This window comes from Lynx canadensis, chromosome E2 (genome assembly GCF_007474595.2).
Source record: "Lynx canadensis isolate LIC74 chromosome E2, mLynCan4.pri.v2, whole genome shotgun sequence".
Taxonomy (NCBI): domain Eukaryota; kingdom Metazoa; phylum Chordata; class Mammalia; order Carnivora; family Felidae; genus Lynx; species Lynx canadensis.
Genome location: NC_044317.1, coordinates 33,261,006 through 33,288,837, shown reverse-complemented (window position 1 = coordinate 33,288,837; position 27,832 = coordinate 33,261,006). Strand labels below are relative to the sequence as shown.

The 27,832-nt window shown below is 56.1% G+C and overlaps 1 protein-coding gene across 1 annotated transcript in view; it reads left to right on the top strand.

The window, feature by feature from the left end:
* NKD1 (NKD inhibitor of WNT signaling pathway 1) overlaps positions 1–27,832 on the top strand; it is an 83,867-nt gene that overhangs the window by 43,810 nt on the left and 12,225 nt on the right. Inside the window, exons 4-5 of the mRNA XM_030299041.1 lie at positions 10,790–10,856; positions 24,909–25,015. Of these exons, the coding sequence (XP_030154901.1) occupies positions 10,790–10,856; positions 24,909–25,015 (174 nt within the window). The remainder of the gene's footprint in view (positions 1–10,789; positions 10,857–24,908; positions 25,016–27,832) is intronic.

The following is a 27,832-nucleotide window of genomic DNA, read 5'->3' as shown; positions in this document are numbered from 1 at the left end:
TTGTAGAAGTAGTCGTGCACGTTCACAGCAAGCAATTGGACAATGTTGCATCCAGCGCCCAGGCCCAACCTCTGGGACCATTTTGCTGCCGCTCTGTCCAAATGCGCCTGTGTGACCGCGGTGCGTGGAAAACGCATGCGGATAATCTTCGTGGATGCAATCGTGTTCTCTCCGCTCTGTGGCGACTGCTTGCCTCTCTCAGGAAAATGCGGGGAATGTTTTTCTGGGTCCATAAACTTAGAACCGCATTTAGTTGTTTGACACGTATTCGTGGAGCGCCTCCTCTGTCGGGCAGTACTTGGTACGCCAGATGGTGATAAGTGCCCCAGAGGAAACTAAGGCAGAGAAGGGGTGAGGGAAGGCGGCGGGGGGTGGGGTGGGGGCTGCCATTTAAATAGAGGGGTTTGGGAGACCTCACCCAGGTGATGAGGTGAGCCAAAACCTGAAGGAGGGGAGGAGGAGAGGATATGTGGGAAAAGAGTTTCAGGCGGTGGGAACGGCATGTACAAAGGTCCTGAGGTGGGAGTGTGCCCGACATGTCTGCAGCAAGGAGGTGAGGGTGGCTGGGGCAGAATGCATGAAAGGGAGTAACAACAGGTCAGGTAGATGATGGGGCAGACAGGCTGGGTGGAGCTTTGTAGGGCATTAGGAGGACTTTGGAGAATGGAGGGGGAAGGGCAGAGACTAAGAAATGGTGGCCATCGCCCCAGTGAGAGAGGATGACCTCTCTCCCTGGCTTGGCGTGCACCTTAGGTGTGGAGGAGGTGAGGGTGTGTTGGGTTCGAGGTACGTTTTGGAGGCAGAGCCGGCAGGATGTTGTAGGGACTTGGCAGAAGGGTTGAAAGGGCAGCGGCAGGCTGACCCCTGCGCTGCTGGCCTGAGGAACCGGAAGGAGGGTGCTGCCCTGGTTGGGTGCAGGGAGGAAATCAGGGAGGCCGGCGGGAGTCAGTTTGGACGCGTGAAGTCGGAGATGCCTGTGGAACAGCTTGGTGAGTGTGGAGTGGGCGGTGAAGCCACATCGTTCCCTTTAGTGCAACAGCTTTAGAAAGCTCAGTGTCTTTTGAGTATAAGACTATTGCGCGTTCTTGGTTAAAAAAGAGAGAAAGAGGAGGGGAGGCTATGGGAGCGGGGGAGAGACAGGACAAACCCAGAGAGTCCAGAAAGCTGGGCAACTGAAGGGGACGGCTCCCCGGCTGCCCATGCCTGCTCCCCAAGGGTAGCCACTGTTACATGCAAAGCATAGCGTGTCCTTCCAGAAGTGTTCTGGAGAATATGCCTCTTTTGTTTCGGAGCACAACAGGATTGGCCCCTCGGCAGTCCTCACCTGCTCTCCCACCAGCCGGCGCCTGGGACCCTGGGAGCCTGGGTTCCCGAGCAGTGCCGCTAACCCTTCCGTTCTTCCATGTCCGCCTTCTTATGGGACATTCAAGGCACGTCTGTGTCACAGGCCCATTTTATAGGTACGGACTTGGAGACTGACAGGCACAGATCTGGTGGCACATAAACAGTTAAGATTCCAAATGAACTGAGTCCTCAGGGAGACCAGACGTGTGACCCTTGATTCTGCCCAAGAGCGGCATGGGGGGGCGGTTGGGGGTCAGCAGTCATGCTGGTTGGGGCCCCGGGGACAGGACTTCATGAGCGGGCAGTCAGCAGTTGAGGGTAGGGGGCTCCCCAGACCGCAGAAACAGCCCAGGCAGGGGTCGGGAGACCCCAAGGTGGGGTCCAGCCTGTGAGGGGCCTGGGGAGAGGCCCTGGGAGCAGGGGTGTGGCAGGAGAGGGAGGCCTGGCAGGGGCAGACATCGGAGGGGCAGGACGACGGCTTCTGCAAGAGCTTTAGGGCAGACGGGGTGGCCTGAGTGTGTCCATGCGTGTGCACGTGTCCAAGAGAGGAGAAACGAGAAGCCACAGCCCCTCACTCCTGAGGCTGAGAGAAACACGCTTCCCCAGGTCCCCAGGCCACACAGGGCTCCTGGCCGGGCCGACCTCTGCCCCGGGCGGGGTGCACATCCTTTCCCGCAACAAGGTGACCCCCGTCTATGGGGGCGCCGCTTTCCCGGGCGACAGATGACAGCGCTGTCAGTCACCAGCAGCCTGGCTCACGGCCACCCTGCTCAGCAGGGCGCACCCGCTGGCCCCTGGCAGCAGACCCGGGCCCTGTCCCAGGGCCAGGAGCCGCTGGCAGAGATTGCCCCAGCTGCTCAGCGATCCGAGGCGCCCCACAGCCCCCTCGGCCTCTCCTGTTATCAGCGCTCGGCTGCGTGGTGTGGCAGGCCAGTGGCGGGCAGCTCCGTGGCGTAGCAGGGTCAGCAGCGTGGCTGGCCGTGGGCCGGGCAGGGGGTGGAGGGGGGCAGAGACTGAGAAGCGCTGAGTGTCAGTCGCCGGCTGGAGCTGGAGGCCCGTGGGTGGCTGAGGTGCTCCCGGGTCCGGCTTTGATCAGCTGTGGGGCCTCCCTGAAGGCGGTGGGGGGTAGACAAGAGGATGGGAGGGTGGGGAGTGAAGGACAGGGGCCCCTGAGAGCAGAGAGGGAACAGCTGCGTGATGGCACGCTGGCCACCCGGTGGGTGTGCCGGGCCCTTTACACACGCAGTCTCCTCTCCCCTTCTAAGTGGTCCTGCTGGGCAGCCGCTGTCACTTCCCTGTTCAGATGGAGAAACCGAGGCACCGACGGGGAAATCGTTTGTATGAGGTCACACGGTATAGAACAGAGGGGCCAGGGCTCAAGTCGGACCCTCCTGTGAGTCACTTGACTTCTCCAACCTCCTGGCCGTGGGGGGCAACAATGGCACCCGGCTCTCAGGGCTGTTGGGAGCGGTTAGCGAGGCCCCTGATGTGCTGGCAGAACAGACCTCTTGGCACACGTCAGGCGCTTGCGAAAGAAATGCTGGTAATTATTATCATTGAGTCCTTTATGTTCCTGACCTCAGTTACTCCCACGCCCTGACAGGCCCATCGGATCGTGGTTTCCACTGTAGAAACTCCTTTGAACTGCCATCTAGTAGGAAAATTCCCGTCACGCCAACAGCAGACCCTTGAGGCCCCACGTCCCGCCCAGCCCCGGACAGTCTGCCTCGCGTTGGGTCACCTCCTCCTGAGAGCTCTGAAGTCCCAAAGACTGGAGATCAAGGCAGGTCCTGGGTAATGCCAAGCTCTGCTGTCTTCTCTTGGCATCAGTTATTTTAATCTGTGCCTAGGATTCATGGTCCCCGGACACCCGCTCTAGAGGAGGGCCTGTCCCGGGCGGGAGGAGCGGCCGCTGGGCCGTGAGAGCATTCCTGCTTCTGTCCTCGTCTGGTGCTTGTCTTATGTGGTGTCTCTTCCCCCCCCCCCCCACCTGTCCAGGAAACTAGCCTGATCACTGGGGGTGGGGGAGGGGGCAGAGGACTTCAGCTCTGGGCTCTTGAAACCTTGTAGTTCCCCAGGTGTGATCTGCGTTCTGCTGGGGGGATGGGGCTTGAGACAGGTCGGCGGACGGCTTGTATTTTCATGGTTCTGCATTTGTTTCACGTGGATTCTATTTTTGACGACCCCGACCATAACTCGGACATCACACCCACGATTTCACGGATCTTATTGGTAAGACTAGGTTTTAAAGAGAGAGAGAGAGAGAGAGGGCCAATTTAAAGAAAAACTTGAAGTACTCTTGGTCGCCCAGGTGGGACCCAGTTCTGGGGGCATTTGGGATGACGGCAGGTGGAGGCCGGCAGCTTGCTGGGGTGACAGCCCAGGAAGTGGACCTTGCTGGCCCGTTGCCGCCTATGGCCAGCTGTGTCTCCAGGACACGGGACTGGGCAAAGCCATCTTCGGAGGTTATTTGCACCCTGTAGGGTCTAGAGCCTGAGGCTCGGTGGAAGAAGGGATGTGGTGGCCCCAGGGCCAGGCCCCGGGTGGGAAGTCCTTCCTGCTCGGCTCTGCCATCCCAGCCCCTGCCCACCACCGTCCACCTTCCTGATAAGTGTTCCCTCAAGTCCAGAAAGCCGGCTCAGGCTGGAGTCCCTGGGATGTGGGGGGCAGAGGCTGGGATGTGCCAATGGGAACAGAGGGATTATATCTTGAGCAGATAAAAACAGTCGGGGAGAAATCCAAGGAATTTTAATTACCGCTGCACATCTTCGGAGTCTTGAAGGCCTGGTCCTTGTAGGCCAGTCATGCAGGCCAGCTCTGGGAATTGAGGCAGGCCACTTCTGCTCAGCCTCTCTGCCCTTCTCCAGCTGGGGGTACCCGTGGAGGTGCCCCCCTGCTTAGCAGGTGGCAGCAGCTTCCTCCCTCTGGCCTCTGAGCTTGGCCGGGATCTTGGGCTCTGATTTTAGGGGGGCTGTAATGTGGTTCTGAAGGCTCTGGGGGTCACAGCTTTCAATGGCAAAGCAGCAGAAGCCCACCGTGAATTGCCGTAAGCGACGAGGGCAGCTCAGTGGCTTCTGTAACTGTCCCCTCCCCCAGGAAGCACAGGCGAGGGTGTATCTGGCCCCAAGGTTCATCCCACAGATACTTGCTGTTTACTATATATCAGGCACTGTTCTAGACCCAGTTGCCTGCCCTTGGGGAGCTGACTTCTAGAAACGACTTGGCCTAGGGCCTTGGACCAAGTGCCCTCCCCTGGGCACTGGTCTCTCTCTCTGTCCCTTTGTGAGTTCGCTTTTGGGGTACGCTGTCGCAAGCAGCTGGAGATGAGATTATACACAGCCTTGGCACCGGAGAAGACTTCTTTCCCGCCAGCCGCTGTGAGAAGCATCCCCAGGGGGAGGACTCTGAATTTGCTTAGCTGGGGGACAGGTGCTGGGCAGGCGGAGCCCGGAGCCCCCATTGGGGGCTACATGGCCATGGGGGGCTGCATTGTCCTCAGGGGAATGTCAGAGGGCTCTGCCCCACATGTCATTTGTTTGAGAAGAGGTGCTGTGTCTTTCTGGAAGCAGCTGTCAGGTCTAGGTTCTGCTGATGACCAGGAGGAATAAGTCTGTTTCCCTCCCATCCTCGGGGAGGAGGGAACCCCCAGTCCCTCCTGGCCTGTCACTGGAGCCGGGGCCCCAGGAACCTTCCCATCCCTGGCCCTTCACCAGTGGTTACCTTTCAGCCCTGGTTTGCACGTTGCCTACCTTTCAGCCCTGGGTTGCACGTTGCCTAGGTTGGGGTGGAGTGGGGAATTCCCTGAAGTTTTGACCTGCCATTCTGGTGGGTAGAGTGACTCTCAGGGACAGAAGTAACAAAGGTCCACAGGTTAAAGTGCACATTGGAGATGGGGACATTGAGGCCCCGAAAGTGGATGGCCATGGCTTTCCTTCCACTCCTGATTCCTGCTGGGTAGGGGGACTGGAGCCCCAGAAGATCTCTTCTCAAGGGGACCATGAGCGTCATCCTGCACCCCCACCCCCACCCCATTCTAGAGACAAGGGGCCCGGGGCCGGGAGGGTTCTAACCCCAGCTCTGCCACTTTCTCTCCTTAAGTGACCTTGGACCAGTCCCTTAATTTCCTGGCTGAGCCCCAGGTCCTTCTTGTAAAGTGGGTTATTGTGTGGGGTTTTATTAAATTAGATTTTAGTGGTGCAAGTGATACATTAATATACTTGTCTCAAAAATTAGACTGCTTCTGAGAAAGTTGAAGTTTCTCACTCTCCATCTCTCTTGCCCCTCCCTCCTGGGGGTAACCATGGGGATACGTGGACGTTGGGTCTGGTATTTTCTTAGATGTACAGGTAGCATTATACCCTTAACACTACTAAACTTAAACGTGCCTCCTTGCTGCTCTCATGAGAATGTCATCCGGGGGTGGACCCTGGGGCGTTGAACCACTGGACGTTAGGTTTTTGCAGGAATAAAAATGTAAGGATGTTCCAAGCACGTGGCAAAAGAAGGGCACTACAGAAGGAGAAGAAAAGCTCATGTGTAGTGTATCCCGCTACGTGTATTTTGTCTCCCTTTTCTCGTTGACTTTCTTTACATCTAAATCCCCATTTTACAGAAGAGCAAAGTGGGAGCCGGAGCGGTTAAGCAAGGCGTCTGCGGCCACTCAGCTGCTGAGGGTGGGCCGGCAGGGGCCCGGGCTCCCAGGTTCGGCCGGGTTCCGGGGACAGAGCATCCCTGCCCTGGACGGCCTGCCTGCCCGCGGCCGCGCCGGTTCCCCAGGCACGCCTGGCCGGGCTGCGTCTGTACGGTGTGCTGGGAAGAGGGAGCTTGCCAGAAATTTCCTGGGGCAGCTCCAGGGCGGACTACTTGGGTCTAAGGGTTACTGGGTGGCTGGGTCGTGCCCCCCACCCTTCTCTTCCCCCGGCATGTCCCAACCCTGTGCATTCTTGGAATCTATAAGTTGTGCCGTGTTCTGTGGGCACCAGGAGTTTTCTTTGAAACCCGTGGCACCAACATCTGTTAGCTCTTAGAGAACAGAAAGATTGGCAAAGGACTGCCGGGGCAGGCGGTGGGGGAAGATATTAAGCTCAGGAGTATGAGTCTCAAAGACAAAGAGGAAAAACCCTAACCGAACTCCAGCCCGCTCCCAAGCCCTGCTTTGATGTGGTTTCCCGTCCCCGGAGGCCTTATAAGGCCTCATGCCTGCAATTCTGGACTCTGGGTTGGTGTTGGCTGCACTTAGCACCCGGAGGAGCTGGCCTCTCTTCCTGGGGCCCAGCGTGGGGCAGAGGAACAGCGGTGCTGGGACGTGCGAGGGAGGGGGCTCTGGGTCCTGTGGCCTGAAAGGCCACCAAGCCTGACCGCTGAGCAGGGGGCAGCCTGGCATCAGGCTGGGTGCGACAGGAGGCCTGGGGGTCCAGAGAGGCTTTTGATCAGAACTTAGAGCCTTGTCTGAGGCCGACTGTCCTGAGGGTCAGAGGAGAAAGGGCCTGGGACCAGGGGCCAGAATGATGGCCGAGTAGACAAAGCAGCAGTGAAGGGAAGTCACTGCATCCCAAGCCCCATACTGGGGCTTCTTACAGGGGGGGCAGTGAAGGGTGTGGGCTCTGGAGCCAGGCAGCCTGCCTTCCATCCCGGCTCTGACACTGACTAGCTGTGTGACCTTAGGCAAGTCACTTAACCTCTCTGTGCCTCAGTTTTCTCGTCTGCGAAGTGGGGACAATAATGGTATTAGCTCAAAGGATTGCCCTGAGGATTAAATTCGAAGTGTTAAAAACAGTATGCCGGGTAGGAGGGTGTTTCCCAGTGTCTTTGAGGGCACGTTGGGTCTGGTGAGACTTTGAGCTTCTCTGAGCAAAGTTCTGGTAGCCATTTGACAATCAGAGTAGAAGAAGAAGTAGGAAACAATAACTACCGGTCTCATGAGCCTCAATCGTATCAGGTGTAACGTTAAACACTTTACCTGCCGTGGCTTACTTAACCCTCACAACCCGCCCTGAGGCATCATGAGTGCTATCATCCCTGTGTACACGTGGGGAGGCCGAGAAAGTTCCCTCACCCAAATGATGCATCTTGTATGAAGCAGAGCTGGGATTTGAACCAGGGTCTGACCCATTCCAGTACTGTGCCTTGCACCTGCTGCACTGGGGCTCCCAGCGGGGCTCGTGGCCGTCGAGGGGTCTGAGCGCCTTCCTGAAGGGTGGTCCTGAGGGCCTGGCCCCAAACCTCGCAGGCGGGCCTCCCGGCCAGGGCCCTGCCAAGTCCCAGGCAGGGAGGAGCCGTGGGCCCTTCTAGTCACACAGGACAAACAGGAGTACTTGTCCACCACCCACGGAGCCACTAGCCAGCCTGTTTTTCTTACACTTCTTTAAGTGTGATCCGTGGTCCCTGGCAAGTGCCCAGACTCTTGGCTGCCTCCGTCCCCGTGCCCACAGGAGCCCTGATTCCACTGCACGAGCCCAAGCCAGGCATGGCTCCAATCTTAGCTGATGATCCAGAGCCACTCGCCTGGCCCCTTGGGGCCTCCTCACTTAAATCCAGGGCTGTTGGGAACCCCATTCTCTGGAGGTTCTTGTGAGGAGTCTGTCAGTCAGTGCCTCATACACCAGGAGCACTTGGTAAATGATGCAAGTGGCTGTCATTACCGTTATGTCCTATCTCCTATGTCCCTGGAGGGTTGAGGGTGCTTTCTTCGTAGAAAAAATAATAATAACAGTTATAACTCTGAGTTTACAAATTGCAGATCATTTTTATGAGCGTTTATTCCTTGAGAGATAGAAAGCGCGGAGCCGTGGCAAAGATTGAGGGAGAGGATATACCCATAAGGTGCCTCGCACGGTGCCTGGCACTTAGGAGACGTGCGAGAAGGTCAGCTGTCCTATCGTTGCTGTGGTTCATCATTGTGCCCATTTTACAGAGAAACAGACTGAGGTCCCAAGAAGGCAGTGGCTGGCCAATGCCAGCCCGGTCCAAGGGCGAGCGAGGCAAGGGAGCCAGGACGTGATCCTGTGTCTGGCCCCACACTGCATTGCCTCTAGCTTAGCGATTCAAAGCTTGAAGACCACAGACACTGCGCGGCACTGGCCCCGGGCCGCCTGGCTCAGCGGATGAAATGAACGTTTGCCAATGTCGAGCTTCTGTAACTGCACAGTATGTCAGTGGACCGTGGTGCAAAGGAGCTCTCACAGGGTTATACAGAGCAGGGTAAGGTTTAGCAGGAAGAGGCCGACCCCGGAGCTTGCCAGAAGCCTGCTTTAATATGCAGAGATGTGTCTTTACTGTGTCAGAGAGCTTCGTCCTCACAGCAGACATTTCTCAGAGTGCGTGATACACACTGTGAGGCATCGTTATCGGGGTTCCAGACGGCTGCTTTGTTGGGAGTGACGTTCGGAGTCTTTAAACTCCTCCAAGTCTGCCAATAAGAAGACACGTGCGCTCAAAAGTATGGGTCTGGCAGGTCCTGTCTGCCTTGCCTGCAGCGGTCAGGGTGGCGGGCCAAGGTCAGCACTGAGCCCCCCGCTTTCCAGAAGAGCCGAGCGTGAAGCGGGCTGTTGACTCCCTTGAAGACCGTCAGCTGCTCCTGTGAGGAAGTGCTCCTTTATGGGGAGATGGCATCCGTCTTCCTCTGGCATGAAAGATGGGCTCTAATTGGCTGCCGGAGCGTCCCAGCCGTCTAATGATGCCACCTGAGTGCGTCCCTTCCCTGTCACCAGCTCCCTGCTTCCCTGTCAACTCCAGTGCCGTTAACACAAACAGCCAGTTTACAAGCCCGGGAAGTGTTCGGTGATTATGATAATTGGCGGAGGAGGAGGGAGAAGCCATCCTCTCTCCAGGAATCAAGCAGCCTGGTTTTGAAGTCAGTGGGACCCCGGGAGTCTGAGTGGCCACATTTTCACAACCCGTAGGAAAGAGTGTGTGACGCCCCCGAACGATCTGAAAGGAGAGCGAGAGGAGAACACCGGCCCTGATCCATAAAATGTCAGCTGTTGATCCTTTAAAAAAAAAAGAAAAGAAAAGAAAAGAAAAGAAGAGACTTAGCTCCAGCTGTGTCCAGTTGATAAGATCAGATATACAGAGCATTATTTTTGTTTGGTTAATCAAAGCAAGCCCTGATTTTTCTGTTAAGGATCTGAGGTGCAGGATTTTTTTTTTCCTTCTAATTTTTCAACGAGAAGGGTATGTTCTCATTTTTCTTTCTCTTTGCCCCCCCCCCATTTTTTTTTTCAAAAAGAGAAGTTGGTGACAGCTGCTGAGTTTGGGCTTTTTTATTGCTTGTCATTTTGTGGTTCGAGAAATGCTGCCGTAGCATTGTTGTGGCATCTGAAGAGATAAGGCGGTATAACTTCTCAAACCTTGTCTCTCCCCCAGAAGAGGAGCATTTCCCAAAGTGGGTTCCTCGGAACACGAATCCCATGTGATGCTTGTGTAAAACAATCTCCACGGTCTAAATAGGAGGAAAATTGGGGAACGTAGCCTCAGTTACTACTTGGATACTCACAGTGTCCATTACCGTCGTAAATTCTTCAGTACGGGATCTTGCGTAACTTTAGAACAATCTTTTTAGATCACAGAACTCTTACAGGCAGAATACCAAAAAATGCAGAAGACAGTCTGGCAAATGCCGGCCCTGCTTCTTCCGTATCTAGAGTTATCCTGCAGGGGTGGGGTGAGATAGGTCGTACCTTTGTCGACATCCCAGAAATTTCCCAGCCTGTGGACCAACCAAAGTCCCCTGGCCAACCTGACCACATCTGAATGACAGCCTGAGCAGGCTGGTTGGGACCAAGTCGTCATATGGGATAAGCCGCCAGGCATCCTCAAGGATGCCACCAGGCAAGGCATGTGCCAGGATCAGGCTGGTTTCTGGCAGGTGTGTGCACGGGGGAGATGTGGCAGGCCTGTCTGAAGATCAGCCCGAGCCAAAGCATGAAGGTTTCTGAATGTGATGCTGAAGAGTTGGGGTTTATGTTAAGGGTAGTAGAGACCTCTCCTTGGGCACTCCAGGCCCTCTTTGTAAACCCATGGAGACGGCCCGCCCGGGACCCTCTGCTGGAGAATCGTTCAAACTGAGATCCCTTCTCGGGACCCACAGGGGTGGCTTGCTGGAGTCGAGTTGACTCCAAGGGGTAGATGAGAGACATTTTCTCATCTTGTCTCTGTCTTTTTCCAGGGTGGAGGGTGGAACTTCCTGTCTGAGGGAGAAGTGTGGTCGGGTATAGTATTTTATAGTGAGCTGAGAAAAAGTTACTTCCTGAAAAGCATGGTGATAATTCACTTTTCAAGTGTGATAGGATCCACCTCAGTTGACCTAAATTCCCATTGGAAGAATTAGAGCAGGACCCCCGCTTCCTTGTGACCAGCTGGGCACACGTTCATGACGTCCCAACACCAGGCTCCTACCTGACTCTGTCCAATTCTTGCTTAATGTCCCTGCTTTGTCTTCCTCTAGGAGCTCGTGGGTGAAATTTTCAGAGAAACGCTCAGTGAGGAGGAAGAGGAAGGCTTTCGGCTAGAAGGTACTGGAATCCATTGCTCTCTTCTTCCCAGGGTGCAGTGAGATGGGGAAGGGGCCATCTAGTCTACCGTGTGCCCTGTGTGCCCTCTGGAAAATCTGCAGACCAGGCGGAGGACTGGACCCTGTCAGTGGGGGTGAGTGGGGGTGAGAGGCAAGAAGGGAATATCGCCCTTCACAGGTCCAAGCCCAGAGTGGAGCCAGGCTCCCGAGGCTCACATCCTGGCTCTGCTCTGTATTGGCTGTGGAGCCTTGGACAGGTTGTTGGAGCTCAGCTTTCCCACTGGGGGGTGATCACAGTAGCGGCTCATTGGCCCCTCAAACTGTGTTCGGCACGTAGCTGATCTATTTCCCCATTTGTCATTCACATCGCTCAGCTGGAGCACATACAAATGGCGCCCCACTGGCCGCTCTCCGCTCACTCCTGTCTTTGTTCAAGGGGAAGCACCTGTTGTGGAAAGGAGGCGGACACTGGAGCACCGACTTGACTTTGGGCAAGGCACACCACCTTTCTGAGCCTTAGTTTCCACACTTACAGAACAGGAATGAGAGCCTTCTCCCTGTTGGACTCCCTGAGCTGATGCAAAGCATAGGTGGCATTGATTGGAAAGCATTTGCGAAGCGGGATAGCATTTCCGTTTTACGCTCAGAATCCGAGAAGAGAATCACTTCACTGGGGAAGCCTTAGGATGGTAGGGGCCTCGCTGTTGAGGTGAGGACAGGCAACTTGTAGGAGAGCTGAGCGTCTTAGGGGGATCTAGGCCTTGGGCCCCTGTAGAGCCTTGAGAGGAGAGCAGACAGTGCCAAGGGTTTCTCAAGGGGAGTCTGGGCCAGGCCTGAGGACTGTGGCCACATCCAGCTTGACAGTTGTCATAAGCATAGGGTCCCCCTGCTCAGCCCCAGGCCTGCTGCATCCAGTCTACACTGTAAGAGACTCCCCAGGTGACTTGTGCACTTTGAGAAGCACTGTTTTAAGAGATCCACCCAGTTGCCCAGGAGCTGGAGGCAGGCTGGGACCCAGGTATCTATCAGACTCAAATATGAGCAGGTCCTGAACCAAGGGTGGGGAGTCCCATGGATGGAAGGCTTTGTGAAGGCTTGGGGGTGTTTCCCTTGGGCGTGCTTGCTTGCAGATCTGGTGGCTGCACGCAGGGGCTCTGCAGCTCTGATTCTGTCATGCCCTGGCTCCCCTCAAGCCTCAGCTGTCATCTTTGGCTCCATGGAGAGAGATGTCAGGAGTTGGTGCCGAGAGATCTGGGGAGTCAGATAAGGGTGTGCAGGGTGTAAGCCCTTAGGGACTGAGCTGATCCCGGACATTGATTACATGGGCATCAGCCCTCATTCCTGTTAGGTATTCATTTGCTCATTCGCACCATAACTCATTAGCAAGTTCATTCTCTTGTTTATCTATCCCTCCACCTGTTCCATCCATCGCCCATTCACTACCCATCCAGCCACCACTCATCTGTCTGTCCCTTCGTTCACCTGTCACTCACCCACCCACTGGTCACGCCCCATCCATCCATCCATCCATCCATCCATTGCCTTTTCATTCTCCTCTCTACTCTCCTGTCACCCACCAGCCAGCCAGCTCTTTGTTATCACTCAGCCACCCATAATCCATACTCCACCCATGGATGGATTCAATCATCCCTTCATCCACGGAACCATCATCCTCCAATCATCATCTGTCTGTCTTTCTATCCATCATTTGTTGAGCCTCTAGTTACTGCTCAAAACAAGGCAGTTCTCTGTCCATTGAGGCTCAGTTTGAAACCATGTAACTGTTTTCTTTTTTTTTTTAATTTTTTTTTTCAACATTTATTTATTTTTGGGACAGAGAGAGACAGAGCATGAACGGGGGAGGGGCAGAGAGAGAGGGAGACACAGAATCGGAAACAGGCTCCAGGCTCCGAGCCATCAGCCCAGAGCCTGACGCGGGGCTCGAACTCACGGACCGCGAGATCGTGACCTGGCTGAAGTCGGACGCTTAACCGACCGCGCCACCCAGGCGCCCCGAAACCATGTAACTGATTTCAAGTGAGGTGTCTTTGCCTTCAATCAGACATGAAATGGCCCGCCCATGGAATCCACTTCCCTCTGATGTCTGCATTCAGAGCATGCGTGCTGTTATAATGAAGTAGAAGGAACGTTGGCCCTGGCTCCCCTCCCAGCTCTGGTAGCGACCTGCTGTGGATTGTGGCCAGGTCCCTCCAGCTCTGGGCCCCCCTTGCCCTCTGTAACATGATGAGTGAGGATGTGGAACCGGACTCCGTGGGTGCACGGAGGCTGTGGGCTCCTTGCAGGGAGAACGAACCCCTGAGACACGGGGAGGGCGACACTTACAAACATTGGTTGATGGATGGGGGATGAATATGAGGTGCCTGGGGGTCCCAGCTCCCGTTGGGGGAAAGGGTGTGAGGTTGGCATCATTCAGTCTGACCCCATGCCCCCCCCCACCCCCTGCCCCAGCTGCATTCCTGGCCTTGAAGGGCAGCCTGGGCACCTTGCTCATTACTGATGATGTCTAGGCACATCGGTGCCACCACTGATGAGGGAGGGGGCTCAGGCCACTCTCCTGCCTCAGTTTCCCAACTAGGGGTCGGACTAAGTTGTCGGCGGTCAAGCTTTTCGGCCTCTTTCTTCAAGCCAAAGCTGACGCAGAAGCAGAAAATACAAAACACATCAGGTTGCAGAAAGATGCAGCATGTCACAGTATGTTTTGTGTAAAAAAGGGCACGACACAGCACTCCGTATTTCCTTGCACATATGCGTGTGTACCGCGTGCATATTACGGGGTGGCTGGAGGCCTCGACACACAAAGACAGTAGCTCCTCTTGGGCGTGGGAGAAGGACACTAAAATCAGAAAGTGTGCACAAAGAGGACGATAGTGATGAATGTTCAAACTTTCACAAGGAGGATGAATTGAGAGACGAACCACAGCATTAAAAAGCGAGAGCACCGCGTAGATGAAGCAGTTAAGAGCGAGACTGCTCTGGTGTGGGCCTGGGCTGCCCACGTGGCCCTGGGACTCCTTGGGAGGATGCTGGGCCCGTGACTGCCTGTGGTGCCACGGTCGCCCTCGGCGCAGAGGCCTGAGGCCGCACACCCCAGAATGGGGGGACGTGGCCACAGTAAGAGCAGGTGCTGCTGAGTCCCCGAGAAGCATCCACCTGGCCTGGGGGTGTCCCTCTGTGCTACCCGGCCAAGGGAGAGCACGCGGAATCCTGACTCTCTCCTTTGTCTTCCTGTTGGCCAAGTTCATTGCCTCTTGGCAGGCTGGAGGGCTGTTTAAGGGAGAAAAAAGGCCATCTGAGGCGTGAAGATAAAAAGAAGTCTTTTAGCCATCCCAGGAGAGGACGGCTTTAGCTCCTGCGTTGTTATGTAAAGCCGGCCCTAATCCAGCATCTTAACCGCCTTAACTGGCCAGCTGGGAGCTCGCGGGACGGCAGATTAAGTCTGGGCTTGGTGCGAGGCTTCCGAGCTGCTTTTGAACTGTGGAGAGAACAAAGTAAACATCAAAAGTCCCAAGCCAGGAGAGCTGGCTGGGCGTGGCAGGGGCGGACACGAGGCTGGCTTTCCAGGGGAGAAGGGGAGAGGGACCCTCCCTCTGCTGGCCCGGCTGGGGTCTGAGCATGGGCGGCCAGCCCCACTCGTCACTCCAGTACCCACCTGGCGTCCCCACCTCCCCGGCTGGGCCATAGGACAGGCGGTGGCAGCCTGTGGCTTGTGGCCTGAGGTGCAAACGGGTGCCACCCTGGTTTGGCTGACCTGTGTCACCCTGAATGGCCCCCGGAAGAGCTGTGTTTGGGGGTGTCCTCTCCACTCGGCATAAGATGCAGCTTCCTCTCTAGGTCCCCTCTCTCCCTTCCACCTAGGGCTGTCCCCCTCCCTCCCCGTGCCTTGACTCACTTCTGCCCCTCCCCCTCTAGTATCTGCCCACTGACCCTAACACCGAGTCTGTTTCCTGTCTTCTGACCTCCACTTGGGGATGAAAGCAGGCAAAGAGCAACCTGCCCGGCATGTATGGAGAGCTGACTTCACAGAACGCCCATCAAGGAACCCTCAGGATGAGTGAAGTCAGGAGGCCCCTCCCTTTGGGGGCCCAGGTCCTCCCTCCAGGACCCAGGGCTGCTGGGGTGGGGGGCAGGCCTCCCTCTGCGCAGCCTGGGTCTGGCCTGACGGGGCCTATGGGATCCCCATTTCCCCAGCCTGAGGCTGTGGTAGAGTAGCTAGTCCTGCCCGGCAGGGCCGTGGTGTTGGGATTGAGGCCCTGGGGTCTGAGTGGCCCCACTGTGAGCTTAGGACCTGCCTGACTCTGGATGGGCCCCAAAGTTTGTCTCAACCCCACCCCCTCGGAACCCAGGGGAAGTACCTTCCTATCTTTATTTGGACCTTTTGGGAATTTGCAAGTCGGGCCTCAGAGCAGCCGGGCTTTAAACCACAACTCACTGGGTGACCTGGGGTGAATCCCTTCACTTCTCTGTTCTGCATTTTCCTTGTCGGGGGGTAATCATTAGCACTTCTTCCTCAGGGCTCCCGTGAAGACCGTGAGGTCATTTATGTAATATCAGAGAACGGCCCTGGTGCGGAGTAAGTGCCCGGTGTCTGTGAGCTGTCATGAGTCTTATTGTTTTATGGGTCTTTTCTTGAAGGGGAGCCAACTGGTGTTTATAATTATTTACCAGTCCAGATCAAAGAAGACCTATTTTCAAAGTTTCTTTAATCCTATTAGCATCTCTGAATGTCTCCTTCTTCTCCCAGCGCCTGACATAGAGTCTGGCATGCTGTAAGTGCTCAATAAATACTCACTGGAAGAATGAAGTCAACAGCATGAAGTCAGACAGTCCCCTCCCTCGGGCCACCCAGGCAGGTCCTGTGTACTCCCCCTTGCGGCCCAGGTCCGTCTGTCTCGGCCCCCAGGTGTGATGTGTCAACCACTCACAGACCCGAGGAGCCCTGGGAAGGCCTCTAGCCCCCTTCATTTGTAGTTGGCGAGCTGAGGCCCAGAGAGGGGACGTGAGCCGTCTAAGGTAACACAGCAGACTGAGAATGGAGCTCAGGCCTCTGACTCTTGCTCATTCAGGGAGTATTTAGCTGAGCATCTCCTGCAGGCGTGGGGCCCTGCTGAGTCCTGGGTGCTCGACCATGAACCAGGTAGGTGGGCCTTACTGGCAGGGTGCTCACCTGAGGGAGGCAGGTAGTGACTGAATAATCCAGAGAACGGCCGTGCAAATTTCTGGTAGTGGTAAAACGCCGTGAGGGGTAGATTGTGGCAAGGCCTCTCGGAGGAGGTGACATCTCAGCTGAGGAAGGACCAGCCTTGGGAGGATGTGAAGGGAGAACAGCCAGGAGGAGCAAGCAGAACCCCAAGGTGGAAGGAACTTGGGGTTTAGGGAAGAACAAAAGGGAGGCCTATGTGGTAGGAGGAGCCACTGGGGACAAGGGTGGGCCAGCGGGCAGGGGTGGGACCACACGCTTGGGTTTTACGCTGCCTTTGAAGAGAAGGCATAGGCGAGTGCCAGCTTCTGACATCCGTTTTAACAAGATCCTTCTGGAAAGCGTGATGGGCCGCTTGTGGGGAGGAAGGAGGCCATGGAGATGGGGCATGGTCACAGTAGTGCGGGTGAGAGGTGATGACATCGCCCAGCGTCGGGGCTGGGGGGCTGGAGGGCAGTGGGTGGCCCTGGGGGTAGAGGTGAGAGAGGGGAGGTAGGTGAAGAAAGACGGGATCCCGGGTTCGCCTTCGACGTCCGGCTTAAGGACGGAAGGCAGCGGTGGTGCCGCTTCTGACGTGGAGGCTTAGGCGGGTGACAGTGGAGGCTTTTTGTTGGGGGCACATTGGGTTCAAGATGGCTGTTGGGCATCCAGGTAGAGAGGCCAAGTAGACAGTTGGACACTGAGTCTGGAGGTCAGGGAGCAGCTGGGGGGAGAAAGAGAGGGAGGGAGGGAGGGGACTTCTAAGGACGTCCCCACAGGCTGCTCCGCACCACTCCCTGGCAGGGCCGGTCAATCGGCGGGGCTGGCCGGTGGTTCCCTGGAAGCCCGAGACGAAGAAGACACGACTGGTGAGCAGCGGGGCCCCCCCGACGGAGGGCAGGCGGGCCACACCCCGCTGGCTGCCGTGTCTCAGTTCAGAGCCTGTGCTCCTGCGAGTGTCAGCGAGGCCCGACTCCACTGCGCGGCAGTCCCCCCAGAAGCCCGGGTGTCGGCGGTGACAGCAGCTTCTCTCAAGTCTGTTCTTCATAAAAGCTCAGCTGGAACAGTGGAAATTCTGACTTGTGTCAGATACCGAAGAGGCTTTAGTAGTTTCAAGTAGCTCGGGGTTAGATTCTAAAAGTTGGATTTCATCACATGTTTTAACTTGGGCGGGGACCGAGGGAGAGTGGAAGGGACATGGTATTTTTAGCCCCAAAAGGCTTTTTTCTCTTTCCTGCTCCCTCTCCCGGCTTCCCCCCCTCCCTCCCTGAACAGATGTTTCGTCTCAAGCCTATACAAACCTCAAAGCAGAGTGGCCATCAACCTTATGCTCTGATGAGGGAAAAGGCCAGAATGCTATTTGTTGGGAAGGGTTGTTTCCTTTGTTTTCTTTTTTCCTCTCCTCTTTCCCCTTAGTCACAACCGGTCCTTAAAGAAATTCTCCCTACGGTAAAGTGCACCCTGGGGAGGCAGGATTGTGAAGAAAAACACCCTGGCTGGCATTTCTGGTCTCAGGAAGGGGTAGACACCCGCTGGTGGAAAGTGCCAGAAGCCACCTTGGAGAATACTCATCATGTCAATTCCTGTTTTGGTGGTGGTTTTTCCTGACAAGCAGGGGCTCAGAGTGATGGATAGTTAAGTCAGGATTCTTTGGCTTCTTTCGACATTCAGCCCAAATTTGCTGAAGCTTTGGCTCACGATATTGAAAAATTCTAGGGTGGATCTTGCCCAAAAAGGGCCAGCTGGATCTGGGAGCTCAAACCGTGTCATCCAACACGCACATACTCTCGCTGCCTTCCTCCCGTCCTCTCTCCCTCCCTCTCCGTCACCGGTGCCCTCCGCCCCTTTGTTGGTCTGTCCTGCTAAGTGGGAAGGATGGCTACCCAGCTCTAGGTGCTCACATTCCATGAACTCAGCCATCACAGGTGATAGAGAGCCCCCAAGTCTCACTACGTCTCACTTTGCGGGCGCAGGTGGATCTAGGTTTTGTGGGACCCGAACTTAATCCGGCTTGGGGGCCTTCTTTAAGAAAAGAAACACATGATTCTTTTATGGATTTATTTTTTTGTATGATCCTTTTATAACTTTGAACCAGATTATATATGTGTCCTGTTAAACCTAAATACCTGTATCTCCAACTCAGCCCTCCCTTAGCTCGATTCCAGAAATGCCTGTGTTCACCCCAACTGTGTGACACAAGAGGATGTACAGAAGTCAGAATGGGAAGAGACAGGGGTCGTAGCTGACTGGGGTTAAAATGCCTAATTGGAAAGTGTCAGAAAACCAAGTGAGCATGTGAACACATTGCTTAGGGCCTGTCCCACGCAAGTGAGGGGCCCGCAAGCTTTCACTCCATTGGCTTCAGGACGAACTCTCCTGTTATACTGACCAAGGAGCGGCCACAGTGGCCACCAGGATGAACTATACCATGTCGGGTCTGGGCGCTGGGTGCACCCCCGAAGCTGGAGTCGAATCAGCCCTCTGTAAACCAAGTGGATTGGGATGGGAGGGGGGCGGCCACCGGAGGAAACCCAGATGCTCAGAAGGAGGAGCATGGTTGCGAGACAGGCAGGAACAGGTGTCAACGATTGTGTGACAGAGTGGAGAGACCAGTGGTTGGGGAGTCAGGAAACCAGGCTTTTAGTTCTTCTGTTTCTATCCCTTCTGGGTTCAAATCCTGGTGCTGCCACTTACCGTCGTTTTGATGGTGATGATGGTGTTGGCGGACCTGATGTGGTGCGACAGGCACTGTACTGTATTCTGGGGCCACAGCGAGAAGCTAGGATGAACTGAGTAATGATAACGGCGGTGTAAGAGAGTGTCACTGAGCAGGGAACCCTAACCTAGCCCCCGGGGGTATGCAGGCACCATCTCCCAGGTTGGAAGGCCTAAGCTGAGGACCTGAAGGGTGAGCAGGAGCTGGAGAGCCAGGACAGGCGTTCTTGGCAGGGATAACAGTGTGAGAGCACGGCTGGGTCAAAAACTGGAAAGCGATTCCGTGGGGAGACAGGGCTGCGAGACAGCGGCGGGCAGATCGATCTCCGCAGGGAAATGGCTTGATCCACTTTGCTTTTTGAGTTTAGTTTCCTCTTTGGTAAGATGCAAACAGTAACCTATCCTGCCTGGTGTTACTTAGAGGCCCTGATGGAGTAACGCGCACACCCACTAACTCCACCAGCCCGCGGCTACGCTCGTTGACAGACAGATTTGTGTGTCTCTGGGATCCTTGCTCCCTGAGGAGAGCCTCGTGCAGATAACACAAGAAACCATTTGGCCTGGAATGTACATATGATACCTTTCTCTTTTTACTGGCAACAGATTTACGCGCCTAATTATATTTGGCATAGGCTAATATTAAAATTCCTCTGCATTCCCTCTCGCAGCTGCTGGCGGAGGGCTGGGGAGTCAGAAACATCCTGGCGAGCCACCCTGAGACTAAAATATTTGCGGCAGATAATCTGTACATGGACAATTGGGAAAGGCCTGTGGGGACATCAGGGCGGGGGTCCAACCTCCGGCAAGGAAGCGCTGGCTTGCGTTAAATCTTTACGTCGTATCAACTGGGAAGAACGTGGCAGGTAACCGGGCTAAGAGAGCCATGCCTTTGAGTGTTAGTGATTTCTGGCCTTTGGTGGGGTTGATGTAGTCATAACTGTGTTTCAGACTTGTCCCCTACTTCCAAAGTTTATTATCAACCAGGCCTTTCTGGATTGTGTTAAAGCAAGCTGGCATTTGCTGATACCGTCCAGGGTTGGGATTTTAGCCTAAGTATGGGATTCAGGATCAGACCTACCTCTTTCAACCACCCCCTTCCTCACTCCGGTTCCTAGTCTCAATCAGGCCAGAATTTATGGCGTGTTTGTTATGCAGGCTTCCTTGCATCTGCCTATGGGATTTGGTGCAGTTGAGCACACTGGGGTGGGATGGTTGCCCTGTGCATGGGTGGTACGTGTTGTGTGCTCTGGGCATCCCAGGGGCACTAGGCAGCAGGACCCTGGCTCCCACGAGACCTGCAGTCTGCCTGCCGGCATGTGGCAGGCTCCTGTGAAGCTGTCAAGAGACCCCAGATCAGATTGTGCAGAATGAAGGGCTAGTCCAAATGGGGACAGACCGTGCTCTGCGCGTAACAAATGCATTTGTGCAAATTGGAGAAGGGAGCCCCCCTCAAGACACCTTTCTGCCGTCTGTCTGAAAACTGTCACCAGCAATACACAGGCATCTGGGGTCCAGCCTGTGAACGGAGCCCCCTAGAGTTGTGCAGTGCACAACCTGCTTCTCAGATGAGCCCAGGCCCCTTGGGGAAGAACGCTGAGGTGCTGGTCCCACCTGGGTGCCAGGGAGGGTGGGGCTGCGGGAGGGCGGGTCTGTTTTATTTCACAGCCTGAGTCTCACACTGTTTGGGTGGCGCCGGCTGTCAGCAGCTCTGGCTGGGTGGGCTGTGCCATCCGGCTCCCTGGGTCACTGCTATTTGCCAGGCTAAACAGTCTTGAGAAAGTGACCGTGGCTCTCCCAGCATGCAGTCCCAAATGAGCTGTTGATGCCTCCCATTGGGACTGGGGGTGCAGGGTGAGGGCTGGGAGTCTAGACCCCACGGCCACCCCCAAAGATCGCCCCCACTTGGGTCTTTCCTTGCTTACTGACGCTCCCCTGCACTCTCTTCTTTCCCTCTCTTCCTCCCCAGCCCCCTCTTCTTTTTAAACTGGGGGAGGGACAGGGAAGAGACTGTCTTTGATCTCAGTGGAGGAAAAAAGTCTGTTCTGTTCAGGCTTTTGGCTAACACAACAAACAGTGTTTAAAATTTAACTTTGCTTAATTAATTAGTAATTCTGTTTAATGCTGTCTGATCTCCCTCCAAAAGGTATTTTGAAGCTTGAGAAGGGAACATCAAAGGGAGCCGGGTGAAGATGGTCAAGTAATGCATTTAATCTGGCAGTTGCTGGGGGTGGAGAGATGCCAGGTTGGGAGCTAATGTGGGAGAGAGCCATCATCTGGTAAACACAGCCAGCAGGCTCCTCGCAGCCATGGTGTGAGGAAGGACAGGGAGTAGTTTCCGAGGAGAAGGAGCTTACACACTGCCCCCCAGACTCATCTGAGCTGAGAATTGGTTTTAAGAAAGCAGAGTTGACATTTTCTCTCTTCCATGCCTGCTGTGTATGGTTGGGCAGGTTGTGTACTGCACAAGAGTTTCCAGTTAAGCAGGTGACCAGCAGGTGAAATCCAGCCTGCACCCTGCTTATCAGGGTACCCTAGCGGGGAGGGAGGGCTGCATTTACCTAAGTACAGTTCACCATCTTTTCTTTTTTTAAAAAAAAGATTATTGATTGATTGTTGAGGGGGAGGCAGAGAGAGAGAGAGGGAGAGAGAGAATCTCAAGGAGGCTTCTCGCTGTCAGCACAGAGCCTGACACAGGGCTTGATCTCACGAACTGTGGGATTGTGACCTGAGCTGAAGTCAAGAGTCAGACACTTAACCGATTGAGCCACCCAGGCGCCCCCGCAATCTTTTCTATAAAGGGCCGGGAGAGTATATCTTTTGGGCTTTATGGGCCATACGGTCTCTGTCGTGACTCCTGAACTTTGCGTTGTAGAGTGAAGCACCCACACACGGTGCACATGAGCGTGTCTGTGCGCCACTCAAACTTTATTTACAAAAATAGGCGTTGGGTGGGTTTGGCTCCCAGGGCGTCCTGCTCTCTCATCCAAAGGTACTTCACAGACACTGTGAGCCCAGAATATAAACCCAGAATACGAGTCTTTGAACTTGAAGGCTTTGCTTTCCTCCTTAGTCTATCCCTTTCCTTCCTTCTTCTCCTACCTCTCCTCCAGCCCTCCTTTCTTCTTTGAAATTAGCCGGATGGCCTGCTGTTACTGTGAATGATTAAAGAGTGATCAGAGTGCCTCTGAAATTATGCCCCCCAAAAGATCATCTCTGGGGGGAAAAATCCGCTGGGCTGAACAAGAGTAAGAGACAGAGAAAGGGCTCGAAATCTGGAGCCAAAGTCCATCTTGACAAAAATGCCATTCTCTTTGCTGGTTGGTGGGACCTGGGCAGCCCGAGGTGAGCACCCTTTACCTTGCTGTGCCTGCCCGTGAGCCTCGGGGTTGATGGATAGAGGGCGGTTTGTTCTGCACACGGCAGGTGGGGCCGGGGGCTAGTTGATGCTGTTTGGTTTGAGAGGGTTCACATGTGGGTGTAGAACTCACAGGAGTTCCAGTCCCTCCCTCTGACACTGGGGTCCGCCAGGCTTTCTGACCAGCTCTCTGCTACCTCCTCTGGCCATTGGGCAGGGGACAGTGACCAGGTGAAGGGCCTTTGATGGGGACAAAGGGTGCTGACTGTCCTTGTTCCCGGCCCCCAGGGCTCTGGGCAGGGTGGCTCCCAGTCTCCCCCCGCCCGTCGGTGGCCAGCCCCATGGGTGTCCGGGTGGTTTTCTGAGCTGGGATGGGATGAGGGACCCCCTGGTGAGGAGAAGGCAATCCAGACCACACTCGTCCTTAGAGAAGACACATAAAGAGGGTGAGCGGTGGAGGAGACGTTTTTTCCCACATCCCCCCCTCCCCCGCCCCGGGTGAGGAGAGAGGAGGGGAGAGGAAGGGAGGAGGGCCTGTATGTGGGGAGGGGTGCTCCAGAAAAGGAGAGAGCAGGGACAGAGGTTTCTTTTCTTTGGGTTTTATCAAGTGGAACTTGAAAGGCAGTGTTGAACCTGAAGGTGGTTTTCTGATAACTTCTCTTTGAACTTGAAGTTTGGCTTCGATAAGCTTGGCTGGCTTACATCTCCAGCCGGGACCTCTGTGGAGGGAGCTGCAGCTTTGAAGATGGGGCTGGCCTTTGTTTTTCTTTCTTCTCCCCGCCCTGCAGGGGGGCTGAAAAGAAGATGTTGCAGGTCAGGAGAGCACCATGGTTTCTCCAGTGGGGCGGTTTTGGGCTGAGGGGGGGCACTGGGATCTGGGCTATCCGCAGGGCTCATGGGTCATCTCCATCATTTGCAAAAGCCAGTGTTTACTGAGCACCTATCTCCCGTAAGCTGCTGTGCTAAGTAGGCACTTTTCTCACCGTGCCCCCCTCCTCCCCATAACTCTGTGGGGAAGAAACCATCTCATCCCCATTTAACATACGAGGAGACTGAGATCCGGAAAAGTCCAGCGCCTTACCCCAAAGTTGCCCAGGCCAGTCAGCTGCAGGGTCAGGATATGGACCCAGGACATCGGTCCTCACAACCAGGACACTCCCGCCGAGCTCACTGGCACCCCCTGGAGGTGCTGGGGGGCTCCTAGAGCAGACGGCTGGGCATGGAGAGAGACCCAGCTCCCCGACTCGCTCAGACAAGCCTCTTGACCTCTTTGCCTTCTTTTAAATAGAGGTGACAGCAGTGCCTACTTATTTGTCGCCTCGTAGAAGCGACTCTGCCTTGTACCCTGTCTGGTTCCATGGTGGCGGCTGCTCTGGCCCAGCGGGTCGCCAGTACGGGGGAGTCAGGGTGGCCTAGGCTGTGTGCTCGGCTGTCCTCGGGTCACTGGCTGGTTGCCCACTTGACTGTCCCGGGGCTCGGGTCACACTGGAGTGGCACACCTCCTGGCCATTGCGGTCTCTGCTTTTGGAGGAGCAGGGAGGGCAGGGCCTGGTCTTACCCAGTATATCAGAAGCAGCCAGCGTCGGTCGCCTTCCCCCCATCAAGTGCTCCCTGTGTCCTCCTTGGCTGCATTCTGTGAAAGCACCAGAAGGGAGCTGGGGTCTGCGACTGCAACTGGGGAATGGTTGCCCCGACAGCCCTAGAGAATGGTTGCCTTGCTGTGGGGGCATCGCGGGCCGGGGGGCTCCCCGCGTCTCTCTGGGTGTGCCCGGAGTGAACAGAAAGAAGGGGGCGCTCAGGCCCAGGCGGGAGGGGAGCTATGGATGGGGCCAGGTCAGTCGGTTGCCGCCACGGCCTTCCTGTCCCCGCCTGTCTGGACTGGTGACCCGAGCGTCCTTATCGTCAGCTCCTCCCTCCCTGTCCTGCTCCCCATCCCAGGCTGCCTGTGTTTGTTAGGATGCTTCTGTGTCCTTTTGTATTCCAGAAGCCTCAGTTTTGAGAAAACTTAGCTAACAGCTGTGCTGATTCCCAAGAGATTGAGTCGGGGCGGGGGGCAGGGGGGACATCATTCCTCCATCACTACTAATCACTAGGACCCTGTGTGGTGGCCCTAGGCCCTTGGCCTTTCACAGTCATAGCTCATTCAGTCCACACAGGGATCCTCTGGGGAGGGGACTGTTATGATCCCCGTGTTACAGCGGGGGAGACTAGTTGAGACGTCTGGACAAGTTCTGTGACCCGCCCTGGGTCACACATAGTGTCAGAGGGATCCGGGCCCAAGCAGAGACTAACCTCCCCTGACTGGCTGAGAGAGGCACCGCGCTCCCCGTTTCCCTCACTCCTCCTGACCACGCACCGGTGTGCTGGGCGCAGGCAGGCGGCGTCTTTGAGGAGGCCAGGATGTCAGCAGGGAAGGCAGCGGGACTGTGTGGAAAGCGGCCCTGGTCTGCGACCCCCCTCTGTGGTCTGGCACTGCCCTGGCCGGCTGCAGGCTTCTTCTCTGAGCTGTAACGTTGGGGCAGGGGATGGAGGTCTGAGAGGCCCACTGGGTGATCTGAGAGGCTGGCACAGATGCATCCTGGGAGCGGTCTGCCCTCGGGCAGCCCTGGATGTTATCAGAGCCCAGAGAGCACAAAGTCATTTGGCCTCCACACCGGCGGGACAGGAGGGGCCCGGCACCCTGGCGGTCCTGCACACGGTCCCCAGAACAAAGCCGGGGTGGGTACGGGGGCCCCACGGCCCTGCTGGGGACTGTCCTCATGCTTTTTCCCCTGCCGTCCCCGCAGTGGCCCTGCCTCCCGAGAAGACAGACGGGCTGGCCAGTGGAGACGAGAAGAGGAGGGAGAAGGCGAGTGAATCTTGCCCGGGTCCCAAGAAGCAGCTGAAATTTGAAGTAAGTTTCCTTTCCTGGCGCGGACTCTGGAGAGAAGGGTTTTCTCCTCTCAGTGGTACTTTTCGAGGAGGGAGGCTGAGGCCCTTCCAGATGTGAAGGCCCTTCACCTCCTGTGTGAACAGCGGTCCTCTGTGGGAGGTTAGTCCTGCCACGTCTGGGGCCGCCCCAGCTCAGCACAGGCCCTGAGGACTCCCCGCTGCCACCCCACTCGGCCCTGACCCCTAGCCGTGCAGCGTGGGGTGGTGGCCAGAGGGCCCCGCTGGGCTGTGGCCCGGTGGTCCGGGGGAAGGACGCGAGCACGGACGGGGGTGCAGCCATTACTGTACGAGGTGACTGCCTCCCTCTCTGGGCCTCAGATTTCCTCACCAGTGAGAGAAACAATTCCTGTCCAACTCCTGGGGCCTGTTCTCATCATGGGCTGGTGCCCAGGGGGCAGGAGGGCTTAGGCAGGTCCCTGACCCTATCTGGGACTCAGTTTCCCTGTGTGGTGAACAGCGCAAGGAACACGCCCTCCCAGAGCTTGCAGTCTGTCTGTCCTGCCCCATCCCAAACAGGGTATTAAGCTCCTCCTTTGCACTGAGCAGGGCCAGGTGCTTGGAGAGCAAAACCCAGGCCTATCGGCACGGCACTTTCCGGAAGCTTCTCTTTGCCCTCCTTTCCCCCTCCCTTCTTCCTTCTCTACTTTCCTCCACGAGACCACATATAGCTCTGGAACCAGGAGGCTAGGGTTCCCTTCCTAGCTCTGCCACTGCCCCACTGGCCTCACCTATGAAATGGGGGGTAGGAGCGGTATCCATCTTATCGGGGTATTGTAAGTATGGTGAGTTAATGCATCTAACGTGCTTAAAAGGGTGTCCAGTCTCACAGAAGCACTTTCCTTCTTCCTTCCGACCAAGCTTGATTGACAGCTGCTGGTTACCAGGGGACCCAGCAGTGAACTGGGCAGGGCTCCTGCCCTCACAGGGGACAGACCCAGTAACTGCACAGCCGGCGATGTGATGGGGACCTAGGAGCACGCGGAGGGGGTGGTCACCTGAGTCAGGCTGGAGGGATGCGGTGTGACAGACTTTTTGCGGAGCGGTGGCTGCAAGCACGGGTTGGAGAGGACGAGCGTGTGAGTGGAGCCTCTGAGTGCAGGAGTAGGAGTTGCGAGAGGTCATGACACGGAGCCTTTGGGGTAAAGAGAGCACTTGAGGCCGAGGGAATAGCAGGAGCAAAGGCCCAGAGACCTGCCGGTGCCACACGTTGTGTGGGACTAACAAGCTGCATTGTGTTGAGCGGTGACGGTGGGGACTCGGGGGGATGACACGGGAGAGGGTGAAAGACAGGTCACAGCGGGCCCCAAACTCAGGAGCTAAGGTGGGTGAGCACAACCTGGTCGGGGAGCTGAGGTTGCCAGCTTCCACCCTGGGACCCACCGGCATCCCTAGTGTCTTCCGGGGTGGTCGGCAGCTCAGAGGGTAGGCTTCTGATGTCTCGCTTCCCTGGAGGCCTGTTTCTGGAAAGGGCTGGGTTGACTGCCTGGGACTCAGCCAGGGCCCATGAGGAGGATTCACCTGAGAAGTCCCAGTAGTGGGGGCACGAGGACAAAAAAATGCACATGACAGAGCTTGAGGGATGTGGGGGTAGGGATAGTTACTCAGCCCTGAGCTGTCTTCGGAGCTGAGCACAAGGGCCAGGGAGAAGGAATCGGGTAACCGCTGTGTGTGTGTGCGTGTGTGTGCGTGTGTGTGTGTGCAGGGCAAGTGCTGTGCTACATGAAACGGTGCCTCGCAGAGCAGAGTGGCCACTTGGCAGGTATCAGACGGGCATGTCACAACTGAGGGAAGGCCGACTTTGAACTCAGCGTGGGCCGCCCGAGGACTGCTGGAGGGAACTGGCTTTGAGCTGCAGAGGCTGGGGGCAGGGACGCCGTACGCGGGCACATTCCTGCCTGCGTTCAGAGGCCAGGTACCACCCCTCTCTGGGGGCGCCGAGCCTGTCTTCCTGCAAAAGGAGAGGGGAGCGGAGGCAAGATGTGGCACAGAGTGGTCTGGGAGCATCGTCGCTTGTTTTTATGGAACGTTGTGACTCTCTTTTCCAAAATAGCCCGCCTTTCTAGAACTTTCTATGTGGTGTTCCACTGGCCCCTGTATACGCACTGCCAGTGACCAAGCTCACCACCTCCCAGCTCAGGTCCCTGTGGTTAGACACGCTGGGCTGTGTGAGCGATGATAATGAAGTCATTGTTAACATTACGTACATCCTATGTTAGCACTACAGCAAAGATCACAGCAGCTACTACCATTAATTGGACTTCTCTATGTGCCAAGCAGTTCCACGCTTTTCCAGTTCCGTCACTGTGGACCCTGAGGCAAGGACTTGGGAGGTGATCCCAGGGAGCAGGAATGGAGGGAAGCCAATACCAGTGGGTTGATGGGTGGATCCCCGCCAGGGCAGCCGGGACTCAGACACATAAGCTGGATGCTTGGGGTGGGAGGTCGGGGAACTGTCCACCATGGCTGCAGGGGAAAGCCGAGGGGATGTGGGGCGGGGCACTTCATGCTCCCAACAGCCTTAGGAGAACAGTACTGTCCTTTTCCATGATTTATATGAGGGGAAACTGAGGCACAGAGAAGCCATGTCCAGGGTCACACCGTTGTGGAGGGCTAAGCACTGGCTGGCATCTGGGGCTGACCTGGAGCTTTACCTTTTAATGCTCACCCTCTCCTGCCTTCCGGGTCAGGTGTCCACCCTGGGAGTCCTGCCATAGCCTCTCATTACTGGGCTCTGTGTCTTCCAGTAACTTCTGTCCCTTGGTCCAGGTTTAGTTTCCCT